Genomic DNA, 25,731 nt, shown 5'->3' with positions numbered 1-25,731 from the left:
AGTTCATTCAACTCATTATGTCATTGATGACAGCAGCAAGTAGAGAGCATGTCCTGGATGGTGGGCGTCCCAAATGATGGAGGCTGCTTTCCTGTGGCAGCGCTTCATTGTAGATGTGCTCATTGGAGTTTGTTGGTTTGCATGCTATTACTTCCTATAAGACAAAATCTAACAGCTTAAATGGCAGTGATACTTTACTCCTTGACAAGCTCAATGCTTTTTATGCACATTTTGAAAGTGAGAATATTGTACAGTTGTGTGAATCTGTACAGTATCTGGTGACCTGTGATCTTTGTCCTGGAGGCCAATGTCAGAACATCTTTCAAGCGGGTGAACCTTTGCAGTATGTCAGGCCTTGATGGTATACCTGGTTGTGTACTGAAACCCTGTACCAACCAACTGGAAAGTGTATCAACATCTTTACTTTCTTAGGAGATTAAGGAAGTTCAGATTGTCACCAAAACCACTAACAAACCTCTTCACCTCAGTTGGGCTCTTAGCTCCCAGTGGAGCATAGGCCATCGTTGACCTCCCATCTCCATTGTCCTCTGAAGTTGATGGTCTGGTTGGAGTTCATCAATGCTTCTGTCGTCCATTGCGTCCGCTGTACAGGGGATTGGCCTATACAGCTTCACCAGAGCCCTGTTGACCTGTTTTCACCTCTCATGACGAGGACGTAGGGTTGTACTTTGAGAGGCTCACAGACCTCTATAGAAGTTAAAAATGTCTGGTATCCATGGTCTGGTTTGGCAATTTAAATTTGCAGGAACATAAGAAGCTGCAAAGAGTAGTGGATTCTGCCCAATACATCATGAACACTTGCCTTCCCACCATTGTTAGTGTGTACAGGTAGTGTTACCTCAAGAAGGCAAGCAACATCCATCATCAAAGATCCCCACCATCTGGGCAATGCCATATTTTTGCATCTACCATGGGCCTGGCCTGAAGTACCACACTACCAAGTTCAAGAACAGTTACTTCCCTTTCAACCATTTGGTTCTTGAACAAATTGGCAAAGACCTAATCATTGCAGTTTAGTAACTCAATGAACACTTTGGACGTTTTTTTGTTATAATTCTGTTGTTTTTTATAAAAATTGTGTTTAATTTGTGTTTTTTTATATATTTTTCTTATCAATCCTGTTTATATGATGCAATGTGCATATGACAATGAACTCGACCTTTGACTTTAGCTGGACTGTTCAAGGGCATCTTCAACCTTTCAGTGCCATGTTCTGAGGTTTCTACCTCTTTCAAAAGGGCAGCAATCATACCAGTGCCCAAGAAGAGGAGGGTGAGTTGCCTCAACGACTGTCACTCAGCAGCACTCACATCTCCTGTGATGAAGGACACAAACACACTGCAATTTGCCCACCTCTGCTACAGGTCCACAATAGATACAAACTCACTGGCTCTCCACTCTACTTTGGAGCACCTAGATATCCGAAAAACATGTCAGGCTGCTGTTTATTGATTACAGTCTAGCGTTCAACACCATCATCCTCCCAGTTCTGATCATCAGCCTTCAAAACCTGGACCCATGTACCACTTCCTGCAACTGAATTAATTGTGGACTTCAGGAAGGAGAAGTTCGGAGAACACATGCTAGTCCTAATTCCATCAGTGGAAAAAGTGAGCAGCTTCAAGTTCCTGTGCATTAACATCTCAGAGGATCTATTATGGGCCAAACACATTGATGCAATCACATAGAAGGCATGCCAGTGGCTCTACTTCATTAGGAATTTGAGGACATTTGGTATGTGGCCAAAGGCTCTTACAAGTTTCTGTAGATGTATGATGAAGAACTCTATAACTAGATTTATCACGAGGCTGTAATGCCAAGGATCATGAAAAGCTGCAGATGGCTTTAGGCTAAACCAGCTTCATCACGGGTGCAACCCTCTGCACCATTGAGGGCATATTCAAGAGGTGGTTGAAGAAGGTCGTGTTTATCACTAAGGACCTTCACTGTCTGAGACGTGCACTCTTCTTGTTATTACCATTGTGAAGAAGATGTAGGAGCCCAAAGGCCCACATCCACAATGAAGAAAAAGTTCTTCCCCTCTGCCATCAGATTTCTGAATGGTTCATGAACACTATCTTGTTATTCCAATTTTGCACTATTTAATGTTGTAATTTTTATTGGTTTTATGACCTTGCACTGTACTGCTGTGGCAAAACAACAAACCTCATGTTACATAAGTGTAACACTTGGTAAGGTTACACTGCTAATGTAATGGCTTCTCTGTAAAGTTCCACTGCTAAGATAATGGTTTCTCTGTAGCAGCAATGTTTGGTTTATGATTAGAGATAATGGGGCGTATTAGCCAATGAGTAAGATGTTGTTCTTTCATGTGTGTCTGGGAGCTGGGAATCTTTTGCCGGGGAGAAATGAGGAGAGAAGACGCGAATGAAGAGAGTTGGTAAACCGCCGGATGGAGTGGAGTGAGGGTCCGAAGGTCAGCGATGATCAGAGGAGGTTAATGCTAGACGAACGGCCTTATCAGTGAGCTCCAACGTTGCGCATTAGACTGTTTCATGAGAATGGGCCTTTTTCTGTTTTTTTTTACTAACCATACAGCCAAATTAAGAATTATAAAGCTCAATTGTTTAATCGCATATCGTGTACTGTTTGTTATTTCGTGGTACTGATTTGTAACGGGGACACATCGTGCGGCATCCACCCAAACGAGATTTCTTAAGGTGACCGGGCCGGCGGGGGGAGGGGGGGGCACTATCATCCCCTATATTAAGCCGCTAGCCGAAGTGAGAGTTACGTAAGTTAGGGGTGATAAATCTGATTCTGATTTTAAAATGGAGTTCTTGCGTCCTGGTTGTTATTAAAGATCTTAGTTTCCTGTTGCTGTCAGATATTTTTAAGCCCCAGTCCCAGTTTAAATCCAAGTTTATATCAAGTGCAAGGCCAGAATATGTCAGCATTTAGGAAGGAGGTAGGGAAGGATGGTGGTGGTTTCTTCTCACATTTCCTTTACTCTAGGGAAGCTTATAGAAGAAATTATCATTTGGTAGGTGATCCTTGCTGTTCGTGCTTGGTCTACTTTCCTGTTTTTCATGATTTCAATCAGTCCAGTTTTTTGAGAGTGCACACGCTATGTTGCTTCACGTATTTTATTTAATCCCTGCTGAAATATGCACTAATCACTCAAATCCTTAATCTTTTTAAGTTTTTAAAACATCTTGTTTGATCATAATTTTCTAATATATCCTGGTATCTGAGTTATACTAAACTTGGTGCAAATCCTTCCAGCCTATTTTTTTAAATAAATATTTAAATTTAGTTATGCACAGACTCCTAATCCAAGGTAAATTCCTCTTGACGTACAACTGTGCCGAACTTTATGTCAAATGGTGTAAGGAGGAAGTCATGGGGGCTAAGTCATTCCCATACTGCCTATTCCCATGTTGTTCCTGCTGGCTTATTGCAAGTTGGCAAGACTCTATTCAGCTGTTCCTTCATTCCTGAACTATTCATATTAACAGCTGAACAGAATAAATGCTTATTCTCAGCATTTTGTACTGCATGTGTTAGAGCTATTGTACACCATGCATGGTAAATTAAGTCACTTGAAATATTATTTCAAGTTAATATTTATTTAATTGTATTTTTCACAGTGTGATGGAGTGACGTGAAGGGATGGGTCAATCTAGTCTGCTTTGATGCATGTTGGAAATGTAGCACGTGATTGGTTATGTGTGAGATAATTATTCTAGGCTTGAAGGATATCTGGTCGAAATGCTGTTCCACCTTCACTGGGCGTAGGCATTTCCAGAAAGTGACATTGTGCGGTGACAGAACAGAGGACAGGAACAGATCTGTGATGTCTGTGAACTAAATCTCTTCTGCCTGCTGTGATCTATATCTCTCCATTCTTTGCATATTCATGTGACTATCTAAAATCCTCAAGTGCAAATATCATATTTGCTTCCACTATTACCCCTGATAGCCAGTCCAGGAACCTCTAAAAACTCTAAAAACAAAACTTTTCTCTGCACATCTCTTTTAAGGGGGAAAGTGCTGATGCGATTCCTCAACATGTTTTGTTTTCCCAACTTGTTTTCTGATATCTTGCAACCCTGTTCCTGTCCCACATCTTCATTTCTGCACTACAGCTGTAATTGGTGATTCAAAATTCTGTATTGTTCATTGTATCGCCTTTGAACTGAACCCCACTCACAGTTTGAAAGCCTGGCCCTTGGTGATCCAAGAAATCTGAATTTAGTTTCATCTGTGATTAAAGGTACAAAGGCAAGGAATGCATCTTTAAGGACTATAAAAAGTCTTTTGAATTTTCATTGAATTACTGATGATTGACTTGATATGACTGAGCTCAGGCAGTGAGCACGACATCAGAGTGTATAATGTAAGCAAATCAAATCAGTGGCATGGCCGGGAACCCAGTCTTCTACTGGGTTATTTCAACAGAAGTTGGTATATGGTGACATCTTTAACTGATCATGTTGATCTTTATGATACAGTGTGATCTAATTTGACCTTGTCTGTTTTCCTTTTGATTCCCCATAATAATCTTCTGAGTTTCTCAAGTGGTTCTTGAGGTTGGAATTAGTAAATATAATTCTTACCTACAAGCATAGATGTTAAAAAAAGGGATCAATAAAGTATGTCTATACTAACAGCTTGTACTTATTACTTGGTAAGATGTTTAGCATCAGAAAATGATGTCATAGCTGAATTATAACTTTTTTCATATTTTACTGCAAAATGCAGAGTGTTTGCTTCCTTAAACAAGAAGGTCAGGGATTGTACTATATTTACAGAAGTTAACCTTCATTTCTTAGAATCCAGGCTTCTCTATTCTTTACTTAACCCAACGCAGAAAGAATCAGGCCCATGCCAACTCTGAGTTGCTCAGTCACAATGTGGTCTCTGAGGTTTCAAAGTACATTTAACGCCGAAGAAATGTATATAATATACATCCGGAAATGCTTTTTCTTCACAACCATCCATGAAAACAGAGGAGTGCCTCAAAGAATGAATGACGGTTAAATGTTAGAACCCCAAATCCACCCCTCAGCTCCCCTTCCTCCTGCGCGTAAGCAGCAGCAAAGCAACAATCCCCCCTCCCCCCACTGGCAAAAGAAACCATCGGCACCCACCATCGAGCACTCAAGCATGAGCAAGGCAACAATAAAGACACAGACTTGCAGTACCCCAAAGATTACTTGTTCACCCGGTATTCGACATACCACAGGCTCTCTCTATCCCTAATAAGGGAGAAAGAGGTGTCTCCGTTTCACAGCAAGAGGGGAGACATAACAAACAACTCACTGGTTTACGATGTTAAAAGTCCATTGCATTGCTTTTTCTGAGCTCTGTGCCCAAAGATCTTGGGTCTCTGGATACACAGCCTTAGATCTTTCATCTCCCACGACACACTGGTCTTCTGCTCAGAAACGGACCTCCGATCCCCCCGTCTCCAAAGTCACGAAAACTCGGTCCTTGGTGTACTGAGCAACAGCCAGTTGTGAAACCCTGAAAATGGGTTCCATTCCCACAAAGAACCGTAGTCCACATGTAACTCCAGGTCAGGGTCTTCAAAAGAACCTTGAAAGGGAAAAATAGAGATATTAAAGATGGAAATAGAGCTGTGTCCGAAGATGCAAGCAAAGGAGTCGCCGTTAGGTGACACTAACCCTCCTAAGCTCCATCTTCACAATTGGCCTTTCTCCATATTAGAATCTCAACCTGTGAACCAGACCTATCTTATTGCATATTTTCTTTGAAACTAATGGCATTATGATCACTAGATGCAAAGTGTTCACCTACACGAACTTCTGTCACCTGCCATGTCTCATTCCCTAATGGAAGATCATTTGGTACTACTTTCCCTCCAGCTGTACTGTATGTACTGATTAGGGAAACTTTCCAGAACACATTTGACAAACTCTATCCCATCCAGCCCTTTTTCAGTATGGGAGTCCTAATCTATATATCAAAAGTTAAAAGCACCTACTAATGTTTCTTGCAACAGTCTGCATTCTCTGTACAAATTTGCTCCTCTCAATCCCGTTGACTATTGGGTGCTCTATAACATAACCCCATTAATGTGATCATCCCTTTCTTATTCCAAAGTTCCACCCATACAGCATCAGTAGAGGAGCTCTCCAGTATAAAAGGTTTTAAAGTTCTCTTTATCTCTTCTTTCTAAGTTTAATTCATGAACCATTTTGCCATCCTAAATTTTTTCTTCTCTCCTGTATCCCTAATAATCCTCAAAGGACTAATTTTCTGTACTTGATATGTACTTACTGATCAAATCAAAAGTGTCCTTAGGTAACCAATGTTCCCTTACCATCTCAGGCACATGTTGACTCTGTCCTATTATTATCTCGCCTTTTACTGCCTCCCACTTATCCTCTATTGATTTTCCCCTTTGGCAGCTGCTAGCAGTCTACATTGATCAGGTCCTGTTTTATACTACTGAAATCTGCCTTACCCTAGTTCAGGGCCCATACTCAAGAACAAAGCTTGACTTTTTCCATTGCAACATTGAAGCTTACCTTTACTTTATACTTTATTGTCGCCAAGCAGTTGATACTAGAGCGTACAATCGTCACAGCGATATTTGATTCTGCGCTTTGCGCTCCATCTATTCCCAAGGTTCCTCCACAGACACTTATATCACTTACTGATTCTCATTCCCTCCGATGAGATCAAAGGTTCAAAGGTTCATTTTATTATCAGAGTATGTATGCGGAATACAACTCTGAAATTTATCTCTTCTCCAGATAGCCATAGAATACAGAAAACCATAGGAGTAGTTTAAAGAAAGACATTAATCCCCCCCCATGAAAAGAAAAAGAAACAAAAACTCGCAAACCCCAAACACCCCAACCCCTCCCTAGCACAAAAACTAACAGATCACTCATATACCCAGCCTGCCAATCAGCAACAAAAAGGATGGGCATGAACACACAAGAAACACAGCTGAAAGAGGCCAATATGAGCAACAGTTAGTTTGTACTACAGTTCAATCCTTAAATCTGAGAATTTCAATAACATCTCCGAGGGTATCGAGACCTAGCGGCCCCTTTGAGGGCAATGACTAGAGCCAGCGGCCCCCAGAGGACAGTGACTCAAACTAACGGCTCCTCTGAGGAAAGCAGAGCCGTCTCCCTAGTACAGAGGTTCCTGACCCTACCGTTATCTGTGCATCCCCAGGATGGGGACCCTTGCTCTAGTAGGACTCTCTATATACTACATCAAAATGCTCTCTTGGTTGCACTTTACAAACTCTATCCCATCTAAGCCCCTTATACCAAGGCAATCCTTATCAATATTGGGAATATTAAAATGCCGTTCTACTGAAATGCTCCTGCCTTTACACACTTGCATCTGAATATCTATTCGTATAACTGCTGCTGACTAATGGAACGGTTATAGAATAGTCCTGTTAATAAGGTGATACCCTGGTTCTCAGCTGTAGATTCTAGCCATACAGCCTCATTGGCTGTTTATTTCCGAATATTCTCCCAAGTACGATCATAATGTTCTCCCTGATCAGTAGTAGAACACAGCCTCCTTTTTTGCACTACTTGCAGCTTCCCCACCGGCATGCTTGAATCTTTAAGAAAGGAGGAAGGCAGCAGAGGTTTTTGTATATTTGGACTTTCAGAAGGCCTTTGACAAGGTGCCACAGATGAGGCTGCTTACCAAGTTAAGGGCCCATGGTATTACAGAGAAGTTACTAACATGGTTAGAGCATTGGTTGGTTGGTAGGAGGCAGCGAGTGGGAATAAAAGGATCCTTCTCTGGTTGGCTGCAGTGACTAGTGGTGTACCGCAGGGGGTGGTGTTGGGACAACTTTTTATGCTGTGTATCAATGATTTAGATGATGGAATAGATGGCTTTGTTGCCAAGTTTGCAGATGATATGAAGATTGGTGCAGAGGCAGACAGTGTTGAGGAAACAGGTAGGTTGCAGAAAGACTTAGACAGGTTAGAAGAATGGGCAAGAAAGTGGCAAATGAAATACAGTGTTAGAAAATGCTTGGTCATGCACTTTGGTAGTAGAAATAAGTGTGTGGAATATTTTCTAAACAGGGAGAAAATCCAGGAATCTGAGATGCAGAGGGACTTGGGAGTCCTTGTGCAGAACACCCTGAAGGTTAACTTGCAGGCTGAGTCGGTGGTGAGGAAGGCAAATGCCATGTTAGCATTCTTTTTAAGAGGTCTAGAATACAAGAACAAGGATGTGATGCTGAGGCTTTATAAGGCACTGGTGAGGCCTCACCTTGAGTATTGTGAACAGTTTTGGGCCCCTCATCTTAGAAAAGATGTGCTGGCATTGGACAGGATCCAGAGGAGGTTCAAGCAACACACATCAAAGTTGCTGGTGAACGCAACAGGCCAGGCAGCATCTCTAGGAAGAGGTGCAGTCGACGTTTCAGGCCGAGACCCTTCGTCAGGACAAACTGAAGGAAGAGTTAGTAAGAGATTTGAAAGTGGGAGGGGGAGGGGGAGATCAGAAATGATAGGAGAAGACAGGAGGGGGAGGGATGGAGATAAGAGCTGGACAGGTGATAGGCAAAAGGGGATACGAGAGGATCATGGGACAGGAGGTCCAGGAAGAAGGAAAAGGGGGGGGGGGTGGGAACCCAGAGGATGGGCAAGGGGTATAGTCAGAGGGACAGAGGGAGAAAAAGGAGAGAGAGAGAGAGAAAGAATGTGTGTATATAAATAAATCTCTTACTAACTCTTCCTTCAGTTAGTCCTGACGAAGGGTCTCGGCCTGAAACGTCGACTGCACCTCTTCCTAGAGATGCTGCCTGGCCTGCTGCGTTCACCAGCAACTTTGATGTGCATTGCTTGAATTTCCAGCATCTGCAGAATTCTTACTGTCATATCAAATGTCCTCATTTATGTGTAAGATCCTTGGAAACATATTGCAGAATGTCTGCATTTGTTTCAGAATAACACTGATGGTTACATGGGACATACACAAATCAAGCATTATGTACACTTCCAGTCTCTCTAAATGCAACTGATTTTTTTGTTTTTAAACTAGGTAATTATGGAATAGAGTATACCAATATTTATGCTGTAAATTTTCCCAAGATCAGGTAGGCAGAGAGAGATGGAAAACTAGTACTTCAAACCCATACCTGATTAAAATTGAAATGGTACTGAGCAGAGAAACTGACATTGAACTCTTAAGAGTATTGGGGATCGTGACTTCTCAAAAACCACCTACGCTAATGGTGCTATTTAATTTTACAGTGCATCGATTGGTTCCCAGTTTGAATGGTTTTAGCAGAAGTGTTGCCATACTGATAAAGCTGCCCTGAAGATTTCTTGATTCATGATGATTTGATAAATAAGACCATAAGATATAGGAGTGGAATAAGGCCATTTGGCCCATCAAGTCTTCTCTGCCATTTCATCATGGCTGATCCAATTTTCCTCTCAGCTCCAATCTCCTGCCTTCTCCCTGTATTCCATCTTACCCTGACCAATCAAGAATCCATCAACCTCTGCCTTAGATATACCCAATAATTTGGCCTCCACAGCTGCCTGTGGCAAAGAATTCCACAGATGCACTACTCTCTGGCTAAATAAATTCCTCCATCTCTGTTCTAAATGGACATCTCTCTATTCTGAGGCTGTGTCTCTGGTCTTGGACTCCCTCACCATAGGAAACATCCTCTCCACATCCACCCTATCAAGGCCTTTCACCATTCCATAGGTTTCAATGAGGTCACCCCTCATTCTTCTGAATTCTACTGAATACAGGCCCAGAGCCATCAGACGATCTTCAGATGACAAGCCATTCAATCCTAGAATCATTTTCATGAACCTCCTTTGAACCCTCTACCGTTTCAGCACATCCTTTCTAAGATAAGGGGCCTAAACTGGCTCACAATACTCCAAGTGAGGCTTCACCAGTGCTTTATAAAGTCTCAACATTACATCCTTGCATTTATATTCTAGTCCTCTTAATATAAATGCTAAGATTGTATTTGCCATTCTCACCACAGACTCAACCTGCAAATTAATTTTGCGTCTCAGATTTTTGTATTTTCTCTCCTGTTAGAAAATAGTCAACCCTTTAATTTCTTCTACCAAAGCGCATGACCATACTTCCCGACACTGTATTCCATCTGCCATTTCCTTGCCCATTCTTCTAATCTGCCGAAGTCCTTTTGTAGCCTCTCTGCTTCCTTAAAACTACCTGTCCCACCACCTGTCTTCATATTATCTGCAAACTTTGCAACAAAGCCATCAATTCCATCATCCAAAGCATTGACATACAACTTAAAAAGAAACGGTCAACTCAGACCCCTGTGGAACACCACTGGTGACCGGCAGCCAGTCAGAAAAGGCTCCCTTGATTCTTCCTCTTTGCCTCCTGTCAATCGGTCACTGCTTTATCCATGCTAGAATCTTTCTTGTAATACCATGGGCTCTTAGCTTGTTAAGAAGCCTCATGTGTGGCACCTTGTCTAAGGCCTTCTGAAAATCCAAGAACACAACTTCAACCGATTCTCCTTTGTCTATCCTGCTTATTATTTCTTCAAAGAATTCCAGCAGATTTGTCAGGCAAGATTTTCCCTTGAGGAAACCATGCTGACTACAGCCTATTTTATCATGTGCCTCCAAGTACTCTGAGACCTCATCCTTAATAATCAACTCCAACATCTTCCCAACCGCTGAGGTTAGACTAACTGGCCTATAGTTTCCTTGCATCTGCCTCTCTCCCTTCTTGACAAGTGGAGAGACATTTTCAATTTTCCAATCTTCTGGAACGATTCCAGAATCTAGTGATTCTTGATCATTCCTAATGTCTCCATGATCTCTTCAGCCACCTCTTTCAGCAACATGGTGTACACCATCTTGTCCAGGTAACTGATCTACCTTCAGACCTTTCAGTTTCCCAAGAACCTTCTCTGTTGTTAGGGTAACTTCACACACTTCGTGCCTCTTGACACCTGGAACTTTCATCTTACTGCTAGTGTCTTCCACAGTGAAGACTGACACAAGATACTTACTCAGTTCATCTGCCATTTAATTGTCCCCCATTGATACCTTTCCAACATGGTTTTCCAGTGGTCCAGTATCCGCTCTCACCTCGCTTTTACACTTAAGTATCTGAAGAAACTTTTGGTATCCTCTTTAATATTATTGGCTAGCTTACTTTTGTATTCGATCTTTAGTTTTGTAATTACCTTTTTTTGGTTCTTAAAGTTTGCCAATCTTCTAATTTCCCAATGATCTTTGCTGTATTATATGACCTCTCTGACTTTTATGTTGGCTTTGACTTATCTTGTTAGCCACGGTCGTGTCATCTTTTCTTTAGAATACTTCTTCCTCTTTAGGATGTATGTATCCTGAACCTTCCAAATTGCTTCCAGAAATTCTAGCCATTGCTGCTCTGCCATCATCCCTGTCAGTGTTCTTTTCCAATCATTTCTGGCCACCTTCTCTCTCATGCCTTCATAATTCCCTTTACTCCACTGTAATACTGATACATCTGACTTTAGACTCTCCTTTTCAAATTTCAGAGTGAATTTTATCATTTTATGATCACTTGCCGCTAAGGGTTCTTTTACCTTAAGCTCTCTAATCAATTCTGGTTCATTACACAACATCCAATCCAGAGTAGCTGATTCCCTAGTGGGCTCAACTACACGCTGCTTTAAAAAGCCATCCCATAGGCACTTTAGAAATTCCTCCTCCTGGAATCCAACACCAACTTGATTTTCCCAATCTACCAGCATATTGAAGTCCCCCATGACTATTGTAATATTTCCCTTTTGGCATGCATTTTCTATCTCCCATAGTAACTCAAAGACCACGTCCTTACTGCTGTTTTGGGCTCTGTATACAACTCCCATCAATCAGGGTCTTTTTACCTGTGCAGTTCCTCAGCTCAACCCAAAACAAATTAACACCTTCCTACCCTACGTCACCTCTTTCTAATAATTTGATTTCATTTTTTTTTATTAACAGAGCAGCACCACCCCCTCTGCCTACCTGCAGGTCCTTTTGATGCAATGTGTATCCTTGGGCATTAAGCTCCCAGTTGTAATCTTTCAGCCATGATTCCATGATGCCTGGAATATCATACCTGCCAATCTGCAACTGTGCTGCAAGTTCACCTACCTCTTTACAGAGGACGCAATATTGAACTCTAAACTCTGATGTCCCAAGCTGTAATAGCGTCGCATTAGCTGCCTTGCAGCTGTGGTGCTTCCAGCAAATTAATTTCTCATTAATACTAAAGAAATGCATTTAAAATGGAAGTTGTTTTAAATTTTACAGGATAGGAGAATTTATTTCTAGAATTCAACAGAACAATGGATGCAGATTTCATGGTCAACTTGTTACCATATCCTTCAAAAGATATTTATCAGGCTATAAAAATGATAATGTGCACATATCCACAATGATTAATTGCAGGTGAAAAGTCAAATTGTTTATATGTTTTAAGTGCAACTGAGGTGAAATACTTAATTTACACTGGACCTCAAGAATACTGAATTACGAAAATGAACATAGGAATTCCTTGTTCAATTTATTTGAAAAGCACATTATGGAGTTTGTCTGTACAAAGGGAAATTAGTTCAAGATCTGTGATTGTGTTCTGGCATTTGTAAAAGATGCATGTTTCAGCTTAAGATGGATCTACTGTACATAAACAGACTCAAATGCAACACTGAATTTTTATGGGATGGCCAAGACCATCAGCCAACTCAAAGCAGCCCTTACCTGATAGGATGCTGAGATGAGTTATGAATTGTTTCAGGGAGGAAAGGTTCTTATTTGTTCATAACATCACCTTTATCTAATGTTGCAAAGGTAACCAACTTTGATTGACAATTAGATTCTTTAAAAGCATTTTGGGTCATCCTGAGGTTGTGGTGCTAAATCTAAAATTTCAGCTTTCTATAGTTTGTTCTCTAGTTCAGTTAGATTTCAGAGGTAATAAAATTTCAATTCAAGATGATAATGTATTCCACATTGCAGTTAATGAAATTTAAGCTGAAATCAATTTAGAATGAAAATGCAGCATAAGAAAATGGGAGATAGGTGATCTGATGGTGCTTAACTAACGCCCTCTTTCAATTTGACATTTTCAGCTAAAGTTAACTTTAAAAAAATACCAACTTCATTTGACATTAGATCAGGTTTGCATCCTTGTAAAGCCAGTACCATTTCATTCTGGTTCTCATAATCTTTTAGCTTGACTCTTGCATATAGCTACGTTGTTTTTCTATGAAGTTGTGTTACTGAATTAAGCCTCTTTTATAGCTCAAAGTTCAAAGTACATTTATTATCAAAGTATGTATACTTTATACAACCTTGAGATTCGTCTCCTTACTCGCAGCCACAAAACTGGCTGTAGAAACCCAACAGAACCCCCTGAAACAAAAGAAGACTGTCGAGCATCCGATGTGCAGAGAGGTAAAAAAACAAGTCATGTAAACAATGCAAATAACATTCAGTACTGAAGTTCATGAACGTGATTCAGGAGCCCATTAGTTGCAGGCCACAGCCTCAGTTCAGTGCAGAGGTGAGTAAACCTTAAAAGCGGTGAGCCAGATCGCGAGGTTTATACCTATACTTTGGTTGTTTGATCATCAACCATAATGGGGCAACACTAGCTCACATTCATGTCTAGCGATACCCATTACTGTGAGCTGTACAGTTGAATGAGCCTTCTTTTCTTGTGACTTGGACATGAGGTTGGAATGCGTCTGGTGAATTAATTTCCTTATGTCAAACATATCTGCTTCCTTTAGGACATTGGTTCTGATTGAACCCACATAGAATGTGAGTAACACTAGCCCAGATTTTGCTGTCATTAGTGATGACCCTGCCAACAGCTGCAGAAGGAGGCTTTGCAGATTTTAGAGAAGAAACTTGTAATCCAGCAGTTAGCCTCAAGGGCCTGATAATGGCCTAAGTGCTGTCTGTATTTTTTGTGCTAGTCTTCCAGTATTTGGCTCTTGTTTCCTTTTCCATGCCTAGAATTACAAACAGACCTATTTCACTTTTATGACTCTTTTGTCTCCTTTTGATAATGAGATCTATGTAAGCAGACATCCCACCCTGCAAAAACTCATTTCAGGGAGGTAGCACCATCAATTTGTGGGAGAGTCCCGGAACTTCCGAGAGAGGTGGGATGTCTGCAGTAGAGTAGCTCCTTAGCAGTTAGCCAGCTAGTTTAAATAACGTTAGCTATGCTAATGAACGAATGACACCTGTTAATCTCACCTCAACATGTCTTTTACAGTCTTAACCCACCATGGGCAATAGAAAAGTCATTGTTGCAAACAGTGCAGCGAGTAACACTGTCATTATTTTTGACCCTATTGGGCAGGGGTACACTTCAATGTAGTCTGGGGTGACGTACGTTTTATATTTTCTTTTTGTTTTGGAACACTCTGCCATGGCGTGCTCTCGCTCTCTTGCTCACGCTCTCTCTCTCGTGGTCACTTGCGCGCTCTCTTGCTTTCTCACGCTCTCTCTCGCTCACATGCTCTCTCGCGCTCTCACTTTCTTACTTTCTCTCTGTCTCTCGTGCTCTTGCTTGCTTTCTCTCTCGCACTCTTGCTTGCTTTCTCTCTCGCGCTCTCGCTTGCTTTCTCTCTCTCGCGCTCTCGCTTGCTTTCTCTCTCTCGCGCTCTCGCTTGCTTTCTCTCTCTCGCGCTCTCGCTTGCTTTCTCTCTCACGCTCTCTCTTGCTTTCTCTCGCTCCCTCGCTCTCAAAATAATTGATTTCCATGATATTGTATATAATTTGCGGGCATCAGGGAGCCACTGTTCATATGCGGGAGACTCCTGGAACTTCTGGGAGAGGTGGAATGTCTGTGTAAGGGTCATGACCTGCTTTAAACTTAGTTAAAAAAAAGGTTTACTCCTAGACTCGAAAGAGATAATGACTTTATTTAATTACTTCAAAGCCTATACTCAGTGTTTACTTGGCAGTTATTTCGGCAGTCAAGCTATATTGAAAGGGAATCCTCAGATATTTTGAGGTATTTTCCTTTCCATTTAAGCAGTTACCACATTTTCTCTCTCAAATGTTCTTGAATTTTCTGTTCCTCTACATACTTTTATGGCAACATCAAAAAATAAAGGTTCCAATTAGTGGATTCTGTTTATGTGCATATTCAGAGACTGTGCTTCAATTCATCACACACTGTACATTTGTAAATTAAGTGCCCTCTACTAAAATATTCCCACTATACAACAACATTTCCTGTCAACAGAAATCTGTGAGGCAACCCACTTCATATCTCTGAAGCCACTTGTCAGTGAAGGCAGACCCTTTTGACAAACTGCACCACAGCTTCCTGTGCACCACATAGCCTTAAAGCCTTATAGGGACCAGAGCATGTGTTTGGAGATGATACCTTAAAAGGGCAATCATGATCCCTGTGTACTTAAGATTCAAGGACTTCCTACTGTTTCACTTCAAACCATGGGAGGGTTTTTTGCCAGTGACGTGATGTCATGCAAAATTCTTCAAATCCACTGGCAGGATAACCTAACATTAGAGTCGATTTGAAGGCCAACAGCCTCAGCACTGTGACCCTGATTACATTTAGCTGTCTTTGATGGCGTGCCCAACACTAATTCCTATTCCGAGCTCCATCACAAAAATTATTATGATTAGGAGAATGGAGGGAATGATTTGAGGACATTTTCAAAGCCTCCCACTGATTCTTTGGGACTCTTGGCATGTGGTTCAAGTTTATTGTCATCTGACTGTTCATGTATACAGTCAAGCGAAACAACTTTCCTCTGAACCACAGTGCACCTACACAATATATATCACACACAGCACTAAACCAAAATATTACACTGTAAGAAAGTTTAAAAATAAATATAGAAACATAGAAAATAGGTGCAGAAGTAGGCCATTCGGCCCTTCGAGCCTGCACCGCCATTCAGTATGATCATGGCTGATCATCCAACTCAGAACCCTGTACCAGCCTTCTCTCCATACCCCCGATCCCTTTAGCCACAAGGGCCATATCTAACTCCCTCTTAAATATAGCCAATGAACTGGCCTCAACTGTTTCCTGTGGCAGAGAATTCCACAGATTCACCACTCCCTGTGTGAAGAAGTTTTTCCTAATCTCGGTCCTAAAAGGCTTCCCCTTTATCCTCAAACTGTGACCCCTCGTTCTGGACTTCCCCAACATCGGGAACAATCTTCCTGCATCTAGCCTGTCCAATCCCTTTAGGATTTTATACGTTTCAATCAGATCCCCCCTCAATCTTCTAAATTCCAACGAGTATAAGCCTAGTTCACCCAGTCTTTCATCATATGAAAGTCCTGCCATCCCAGGAATCAATCTGGTGAACTTTCTTTGTACTCCCTGTATGGCAAGGATGTCTTTCCTCAGATTAGGGGACCAAAACTGCACACAATACTCCAGGTGTGGTCTCACCAAGGCCTTGTACAACTGCAGTAGTACCTCCCTGCTCCTGTACTCGAATCCTCTTGCTATAAATGCCAGCATACCATTCGCCTTTTTCACCGCCTGCTGTACCTGCATGCCCACTTTCAATGACTGGTGTATAATGACACCCGGGTCTCGTTGCACCTCCCCTTTTCCTAATCGGCCACCATTCAGATAATAATCTGTTTTCCTGTTTTTGCCACCAAAGTGGATAACTTCACATTTATCCACATTAAATTGCATCTGCCATGAATTTGCCCACTCACCTAACCTATCCAAGTCACCCTGCATCCTCTTAGCATCCTCCTCACAGCTAACACTGCCGCCCAGCTTCGTGTCATCCGCAAACTTGGAGATGCTGCATTTAATTCCCTCATCCAAGTCATTAATATATATTGTAAACAACTGGGGTCCCAGCACTGAGCCTTGCAGTACCCCACTAGTCACTGCCTGCCATTCTGAAAAGGTCCCGTTTATTCCCACTCTTTGCTTCCTGTCTGCCAACCAATTCTCTATCCACATCAATACCTTACCCCCAATACCGTGTGCTTTAAGTTTGCACACTAATCTCCTGTGTGGGACCTTGTCAAAAGCCTTTTGAAAATCCAAATTTACCACATCCACTGGTTCTCCCCTATCCACTCTACTAGTTACATCCTCAAAAAATTCTATGAGATTCGGCAGACATGATTTTCCTTTCACAAATCCATGCTGACTTTGTCCAATGATTTCATCGCTTTCCAAATGTGCTGTTATCACATCTTTGATAACTGACCCTAGCAGTTTCCCCACCAGCGATGTTAGGCTAACTGGTCTATAATTCCCTGGTTTCTCTCTCCCTTTTTTAAAAAGTGGGGTTACATTAGCCACCCTCCAATCCTCAGGAACTAGTCCAGAATCTAAAGAGTTTTGAAAAATTATCACTAATGCATCCACTATTTCTTGGGCTACTTCCTTAAGCAATCTGGGATGCAGACCATCTGGCCCTGGGGATTTATCTGCCTTTAATCCCTTCAATTTACCTACCAGCACTTCCCTACTAACATGTATTTCCCTCAGTTCCTCCATCTCACTGGACCATCTGTCCCCTACTATTTCCGGAAGATTATTTATGTCCTCCTTAGTGAAGACAGAACCAAAGTAATTATTCAATTGGTCTGCCATGTCCTTGCTCCCCATAATCAATTCACCTGTTTCTGTCTGTAGGGGACCTACATTTGTCTTAACCAATCTTCTTCTTTTCACATATCTATAAAAGCTTTTACAGTTAGTTTTTATGTTCCCTGCCAGTTTTCTCTCATAATCTTTTTTCCCTTTCCTAATTAAGCCCTTTGTCCTCCTCTGCTGAACTCTGAATTTCTCCCAGTCCTCAGGTGAGCCACTTTTTCTGGCTAATTTGTATGCTTCTTCTTTGGAATTGATACTATCCCTAATTTCCCTTGTCAGCCACGGGTGCACTACCTTCCTTGAGTTATTCTTTTGCCAAACTGGGATGAACAATTGTTGTATATTATATATATATAATATATAATTCAAATGCATGTAGTAAAGCACAGCACAGGTGAACAGTAAACAGCTTGCTGTCCCAGTGACAAGACCTTGGTGGTGACAGGGTGTCTCAAGATACAAAAGAAACATTTGGGAGGCTCTTAGAACATGCAGTTGCCTAGTGAATGGGGCAGAAGGAGCTCATTCCTTCCTAAAATGCACATTTAACCACTCAGAATAGGTGCATCACAAGGCTGTGTGCTTAGCCCCCTGCTCTACTTGCTTTACACCTATGACTGTGTGGCTAAACACAACTCCAATGACATATTCAAGTTTGCTGATGACGTCACTGCTGATGGCTAAGTCAAAGCTGGTAATGAATCAGCTTATTGGATGGAGACGGAAAATCTGGCTGAGTGACAGGAAAGGAATGGAGGGTTATGGGCTGAGTGCAGGTTGGTAAAAAAAGAAAATCTTTTAACTTTAATGAATTATGTTAAAAAAACGCTTTCTAATTGGTTGCCTCTCTCTTTATCACTGATTGGCCGAATTAGTGCAGGTCGGTGGGACTAGGTGAGAGTAAGAGTTCGGCACGGACTAGAAGGGCCGAGATGGCCTGTTTCCGTACTGTAATTGCTATATGGTGCCACAACAGCAACCTCTCACTCAATGTAATGCAGACCAAGGAACTGATTATTGACTTCAAGAGGTGGAAATCGGAGATCCGTGAGCTCGACCTCTTTGGGGGAATCAAAGGTGAAAAGGGTCAGCAGCTTTAAATTACTCAGTGATACCATTTCAGAGGACTTGCCCTGAGCCCAGCACGTTAAGTGCAATTACGAAGAAAGCACGGTAGTGCCTCTACTTCCCTAGAAGTATGGAAGGGTTCAGGATGACATCTAAAACTTTGACAAACTTCTGTAGATGTGTGTTGGAGAAAATATTGACTGGTTGCATCACAGCCTGGTATGGAATCACCAATACTCTTGAATGGAAAATCCTACAAAACATTTTGGATACAGCCCAGTCTATCATGGGTAAAGTCTTCCCACCAGTGAGTGCATCTACATGGAGTGTTGTCGCAGGAAAGCAGCATCCATCATCTGGGACCCCAATCACCCAGGTCATGCTCTCTTCTCACTGCTACCATCAGAAAGAAGGTACAGGAACCTCAGGGTTCACACCACCAGGTTCAGGAACAGTCATTACCCCTCAAACATCAGGTTCTTGAACCAAATGGGATAACGTGGCTCAACTTCACTTGCCCCAACACTGAACTGTTCCCACAACCTATGGACTCACTTTCAAGGGCTCTTCATCTCATGTTCTCGATATTTATTGCTTATTTATTTACTATTATTTATTTTTCTTTCTTTTTGTATTCGCACAGTTTGTTGTCTTATGCACACTGGCTGTCTGCCCTGTTGGTGTGATCTTTCATTGATTCTTTTATGGTTATTAGATTTATTGAGTATGCCCACAAGAAAATGAATCTTCTGGTAGTATATGGTGACATATATGTACTATGATAATAAATTTACTTTGGACTTTGAACTCCATCATGTAGCAGCTGTGGCACAGTCCGCCAGTCATTGGCTTCAGTGGTCACCTCACAACCCACAGAACTGAAGTTGATGTAAGCCATCCTTTGCCCCAAAAGACTGCTTAAGAGAATGATTAGTGGAAGGTCTTTTCAAATATCATCTTTGAACACTTCTGTAGAATTTCTATTAATTACTTGACAATGAAAAATTTTAAGGCATTTATCTTTTTCTATCAGCCTTTATCACTCTTATTAAAAATCAGATATCCAGATAATCAAATGGTGCTAAATGCACTTAACCCAAAGTGGTGGCACTTAAACCTTTTGTAGTCAGTCACTAACCTTCTGTTGCTCCACTGTATCAGTTACAGAGATTAAGAAAGAATATTACAAATATTTTCTGGCTAAATTCTTATTCTTTTTTTTAAATAAGGTGTGTCCAGTACAGAGAACGACTCTGCTTTTGAACCAGATTACGCTGTCCCATCCCTGCCAGTTTCGGAAGGAATGCAGCATATTCGGATAATGGAAGGAATGTCCCGCTCCCTCCCCTCTTCTCCGCTGCTCACACACCAATCTATCAGTGTCCGTCTTCAACCTGTAAAGAAAATAACAGGTAACATGCTAATTTCCGGAGGAATGCAACATAATGTGTAAATGTCATTTTGTGTTTCTGAAATTGTATCATATACACACTGGGGAATTTAATGGTGGGCTGAATGCATTCATGAGGAGTTTTATCATGTTTAGCATGCCAGTTAAGTTTTAGAATTTGTGCATTTACTAATATCCATATTTAATTTATGGATATTGCTCTTGGTACAGTGGTGATGAGCTGCCACTTTGAATGGCTTCAGTTATTTTGGTGAAAGTACTTCCTGATTGCTGTTGTGTGAGGAGTTGAAAGAGTGCAATGTTGAAGGACTGGCAAATTATTGATAAATTAGGTATACAGTTTAGAAGTGATCTTGCAGGTGGTTGTATCTCTAAGCACCCTCTGTACTTGTCCTTCTTTATGATAGAGGTTGTAGTTTGGGAGGTTCTGTTGGAATAGCATGTGCAAAAATCTTCATTGCATTAGGTATATACTGCAGCCGCAGTGCACCGTTGGCGGAAGTAATGATTGTATAGTCAGGGTTGGCAAACATATGGCACACTCAAAAATGTTGTTGCATGCAGTGCTGCTCCTCCATTCTTTAAACTCCACCCATAATAGAAAAGATACATAATGATCATCTTTACTGTCAAATGAAGCAGTGAATGATTTTTTTTATAGTGAGAGAGCAGTGAGCTGTTTTCACAGGAAATGTCTCATGCCAGCTTGGCACCAGCTAAACAGTTGCAAAAGCACGTGACAAGTTAACCTCTCAAAAATAGTTTTGTTTTGTTTTATTTATTTATCTTAATTATCTATACAGAACAGAATAGGGTCTCCCAGCCCTCCCAGCCATGCTGCCCTTGCAACCCCACAACCTCAATTAACCCTAGCCTAATCACGGGACAATTTACAATGACCAATTAACCTACCAACTGGTATGTCAGAACACCCGGAGCACCCGGAGGAATCTACTCAGTCACAGGAAGAATGTACAAACTCCTTACGGACGATGCCACAATTGAAGTCCGATGTCCCAAGCTGTAATAACTAACTGCTACACCATCATGGCATTTCTGTGACAACTGGTGATGAACCCAGCATGATTGGCAAAATAGCAGGTTTTGTCAATCTATTTGCAAAATTCTTTGAATATCCACTGATCGGCTTTCATTGTACAGTACATGTGTGCGCAAAAGCTGCCCTTAAGGAACTTGAAGCAATAAAAATTGTAACTATGGTAATTAATTCATTTCTGGGGATGTGCTTTAGAAAAAAACAATTTCATAAATTACTCAGGTGAATTCCGTGAGCACAGGACTAATGTACAACAATTGGCTTGGTAGAGGTTCTGTCCTTAAATGATTTCTTGCGTGATGAAATGCATCTATTCTTTGCAAATGAAAAATTTTCTTGTCAAGAATTATATGATATCGTGTGGAAGCTGGTGCATGGAGTAGAGTTTCAGATTTCTTGATCATTGGGATCTCTAAGCTATGACCTGCACAAAAGGGATGGGTTACACCTGAACCCGAGGGCGTCCAATATCTTTGTGAGCAGGTGTGCAAAAGATGTTCGGGAGGGTTTAAACTAAGTTCTCAGGGTGATGTGATCTGGAATGTTAGAGCTGAGGATGGGGTAGTTGGTTTACAGAGGCAGCTAGCAAGGAGAGGCCCTGTTTTGGGCACATCTGTGCTCACCCCATCCTCCCACCACCCCACCAGGGATAGGATTCTTCTTGTCCTCACCTACCACTCCACGAGCCTCCATGTCCAGCACATAATTCTCTGTAACTTCTGCCATCTCCAACAGGATCCCATCGCCAAGCATACCTTTCCCTTGCCTCCACTTTCTGCTTTCTGCAGGAATCGCAATGTCACTCAGTTGTCCATTCATTCCTCCCCACTGATCTCCCTCCTGGTACTAACCCTTGCAAGCAGAATATGTGTCACACCTGCCCCTACACCTCCTCTGTCGCTACCATTCAGGGCCCTAAGCTATCATGCCAGGTGAGGCGCCACTTCACCTGTGAGTCTGTTGGAGTCATATACTGTGTCTGGTGCTCCCGATGTGGCCTCCTGTATATCAGTAAGACCTGACGTAGATTGGGAGACTGCTTTGCGGAGTACCTACGCTCCATCCACCAGAAAAAGCAGGATCTCCCAGTGGCCACCAATTTCAATTCTACTTCCTATTACCATTCCGACATGTCAATTGATGGCCTCCTGTACTGCTGCAATGAGGCCACACTCAGGTTGGAGGAGCAACATCTTATATTCCGTCTGGGTAGCCTTCAACCTGATGGCATGACATCAATTTCTCAAACTTCTGGTAATTACCCCCCCCCTTCAGCATTCCCCATTCCCATCTCCCCCTCTCACTTTATCTCCTTACCTGCCCATCGCCTCCCTCTGGTGCTCCTCACCCTTTTGTTTCGTCCATGGTCTTCTACCCTCTCCTATCAGATTCTCCCTTCTCCAGCCTTTAGCTCTTTTACCAATCAACGTCCCAGTTCTTTACTTCACCCCTCCCTCTTTCCCACTTTCATTTATATAGCCTCCTACCTTGTTCTTCTTCCTCCCCCCCCCCCCCCCCCCGCACCTTCTAATTCTGACTTCTCATCTTTTATCCAGTTCTGATGAAGGGCCTTGGCCTGAAACGTCAGCTGTTTACCTTTTTCCATAAATGCTGCCTGGCCTGCTGCGTTTCTCCAGCATTCTGTGTGTGATCCTTGTGGGCAGGTTTGCTTGAGCTTTCAAGGACGGTTTATACAAATTTGGTAGGGTAATAGAAACCAGAGCAATAGGGCTGAAGATGAGCAGTTGATTTGCAACCAGAGGCAGCGTGCAGTAAGACTGTTAGCAAGGTGAGGCTGATGATAAGACAAAATTGCAGCTGACAGGGTGAGTTGCACTATAAAAGGTGGACAAAGTCAAAAGGGTGATGAATACGGGACTGAAGGTGTTACATTTGAATGCACACAGTAGGGAGAATAAGATAGGTGAACTTGTAGCACAGTTACAGCTTGGCATGTATGTACGATGTTGTAGGCATCACTGAATCGTGGCTGAAAGAAGATTGTAGTTGGGAGCTTAACGTCCAAGCTATTATATCAAAAGGACAGACTGGTAGGCAGGGGGGTGAGGTAACTCTCTTGGTAAGAAATGAAATCAAATCATTCAAAAGAGGTAACATAGGGTCAGAAGGTGTTGAATCATTGTGAGTAGAGCTAAGGAATTGCAAGTGTAAAAAGACCCTAATGGGAGTTTTATACAGGCCTCCGAACAGTAGCAAAGATGTGGGCTACAAATTACAGCAGGAGAAAGAAAATGCATGTGAAAAGAACAATGTTACAACAGTTATGGGGTATTTCAATATGCAGGTAAATTGGGAAAGTCAAATTGGTGCGGGATTCCAATAAGGGAATTTAGAGAGTGCCTACAAGATGGCTTTTTAGAGCAGCTTGTGATTGAGCTCACCAGGGGATCAGCTATTCTGGACTGGGTGTTGTGCAATGAACCACAATTGATCAGAGAGCTTAAGATAAAGGAACCCTTAGGGACAGTGATCATGATATGATAGAATTCACCTTGCAATTTAAGAGGAAGAAGCTAAAGTCAGATGTATCAGTATTACAGTGGAGTAAAGGGAATTACAGAGGCATGAGAGAAGAGCTGGCCAAAGTTGATTGGAAGGGGACACAAGGAGGAATGACAGCAGAGTAGCAATGGCTGGTATTTCTGTGAGCAATTTGGAAGGCGCAGAATAGATACATTCCAAAGAAGAAGTACACCCTATCCTCGTTATAGTTATGTGAGGAACCTATTTCTACCAAGGTCTCATTATATGCGTCCAAAATTCACAGTTATGCGAGGAGCACTGCCTTCCCGCCAATACAAGTCACATGCGCACACCTCACAATTTCATTCCCACCACTCTCACATTGGTTTTGGCAAGGTGTGGATGTGCGATCTTAAACTTTTGTTGGTTTTACCTACGGTGCAGTGATTTTGTGCTTGAAATATTTAATTATGCCTCCTAAGCGTCCGGTGTCATGTCTTGGGCCGTCAGCCGAACGGCAGAGAACCGCCTTAACACTTGAAAAAAAGTTGGAAATTATAAACAGCGCAGCATCAGTGGAAAGTAACACAGCTGTGGGACGCTACTGCCAGGAACAGAATCTTGCCTTTAAAGTTCTTTTGTTGCTTGACAATGCGCTAGCCCATCCTAAACATTTGGACAGCATTCATCCTAACATAACAGTGCGTTTCCTGCCGCTTAACACAACATCGCTGATTCAACCACTCGACCAAGGTGTAATCCACATTCAAGGTGTACGTATTTTTTTTACCGCGAACTATCTCTCAGATGCTGCAAGCAACAGACGAGGACCTGAGTTATAAGAAAAGATTAAATAGGTTAGGAATATATTCTTTAGAACATAAGAAGTTTAAGAGAATAATTGATAGAGGTATACAAAATTATGAGGGGTACAGATAGGGTAAATGCATGCAGACTTTTTCCAGTAAGGTTGGGTGGGACTACTACCAGAGGTCATGGCTTATGGAGTAAAGGGGAGAAGTTTAAGGGGAACATGAAGGAAAACTTCTTCACTCAGAGGGTCGTGAGAGTGTGGAATGAGCTGCTAACACAAGTGGTCCGTGTGAGCTCATTTTCAACGTTGAAGAGAAGTTCGGAGAGGTGCATGGATAGTAGGGATATGTAGGTCTATGATCCTGATGCTGGTCAATGAAAGTAGACAGTTTAAATGGTTTTGGCATGGACTAGATGGGTTGAAGGGCCTGTTTCTGTGTTGTACTTCTCCATGACTGAAAAATTGCAAATGTCACTGCAGTCTTCAAGAAGGAAGAGAGGCAGAAGAAAATAAATTATAGCCCAGTTAGTCTTACTTCTGGTTTGGAAGATGGAATTGATTAGTAAGGATGTGTTTTCGGGGTACTAGGAGGCACGTGATAAAGTAGGACGTGGTCAGCATGGTTTCCTCAAGGGAAAACCTTGCCTGACAAATCTGTTGGAATTCTTTGAAGAAATAACAAGCAGGATAGACAAAGGTGAATCGGTTGATGTTGTGTACTTGGATTTTCAGAATGCTTTTGACAAGGTGCCACATATGAGGCTGCTTAACATACTATGAGACCGTGGTATTATAGGAAAGATTCTAGCATGTATAAAACAGTGGCTGATTGGCAAGAGGTAAAGAGTGAGAATAAAGGGAGACTTTTCTGGTAGGTGCTGGTAATTGTGTTGGGACCTATTCTTTTTACGTTATATGTCAATGATGTGGATGATAGAATTAATGGCTTTGTTGCAAAGTTTGCATACGATATGAAGATAGATTGAGGGGCGGGTAGTTTTGAGGAAATAGGGAGTCTGCAGAGGGATTAGGCAGATTAGGAGAATGAGCAAAGAAGTGGAAGATGGAATACAGCGTTGGGAAGTGTATGTTCATGCACTTTGGTAGAAGGTATAAAAATGTTGTCTATTTTCTAAATGGAGTGATATTTAAAAACCTGAGGTACAAAGGGACTTGGGAGTCCTTGTGCAGGATTCCAAAAAGGCTAATTTACAGGTTGAGTCTGTGGTGAGGAAGACAAATGCAATGTTAACATTCATTTTGAGGGGAATAGAATGT

The 25,731-nt window shown here is 41.9% G+C and overlaps 1 protein-coding gene across 5 annotated transcripts in view; it reads left to right on the top strand.

Annotated features, from left to right (window-relative positions):
- Positions 1–25,731, top strand: part of LOC140191404 (protein TANC2-like) — a 745,351-nt gene that overhangs the window by 341,779 nt on the left and 377,841 nt on the right. For all 5 annotated transcript variants that reach the window (XM_072248798.1, XM_072248801.1, XM_072248797.1 and 2 more), the window contains one exon: positions 19,917–20,099. In XM_072248798.1, coding sequence (XP_072104899.1) covers positions 19,917–20,099 — 183 coding nt within the window. The remainder of the gene's footprint in view (positions 1–19,916; positions 20,100–25,731) is intronic.

This window comes from Mobula birostris, chromosome X, assembly GCF_030028105.1.
Source record: "Mobula birostris isolate sMobBir1 chromosome X, sMobBir1.hap1, whole genome shotgun sequence".
Lineage (NCBI taxonomy): Eukaryota > Metazoa > Chordata > Chondrichthyes > Myliobatiformes > Myliobatidae > Mobula > Mobula birostris.
The sequence above is the reverse complement of the archived record's forward strand: the minus strand, read 5'-3'. Positions and strand labels throughout refer to the sequence as shown.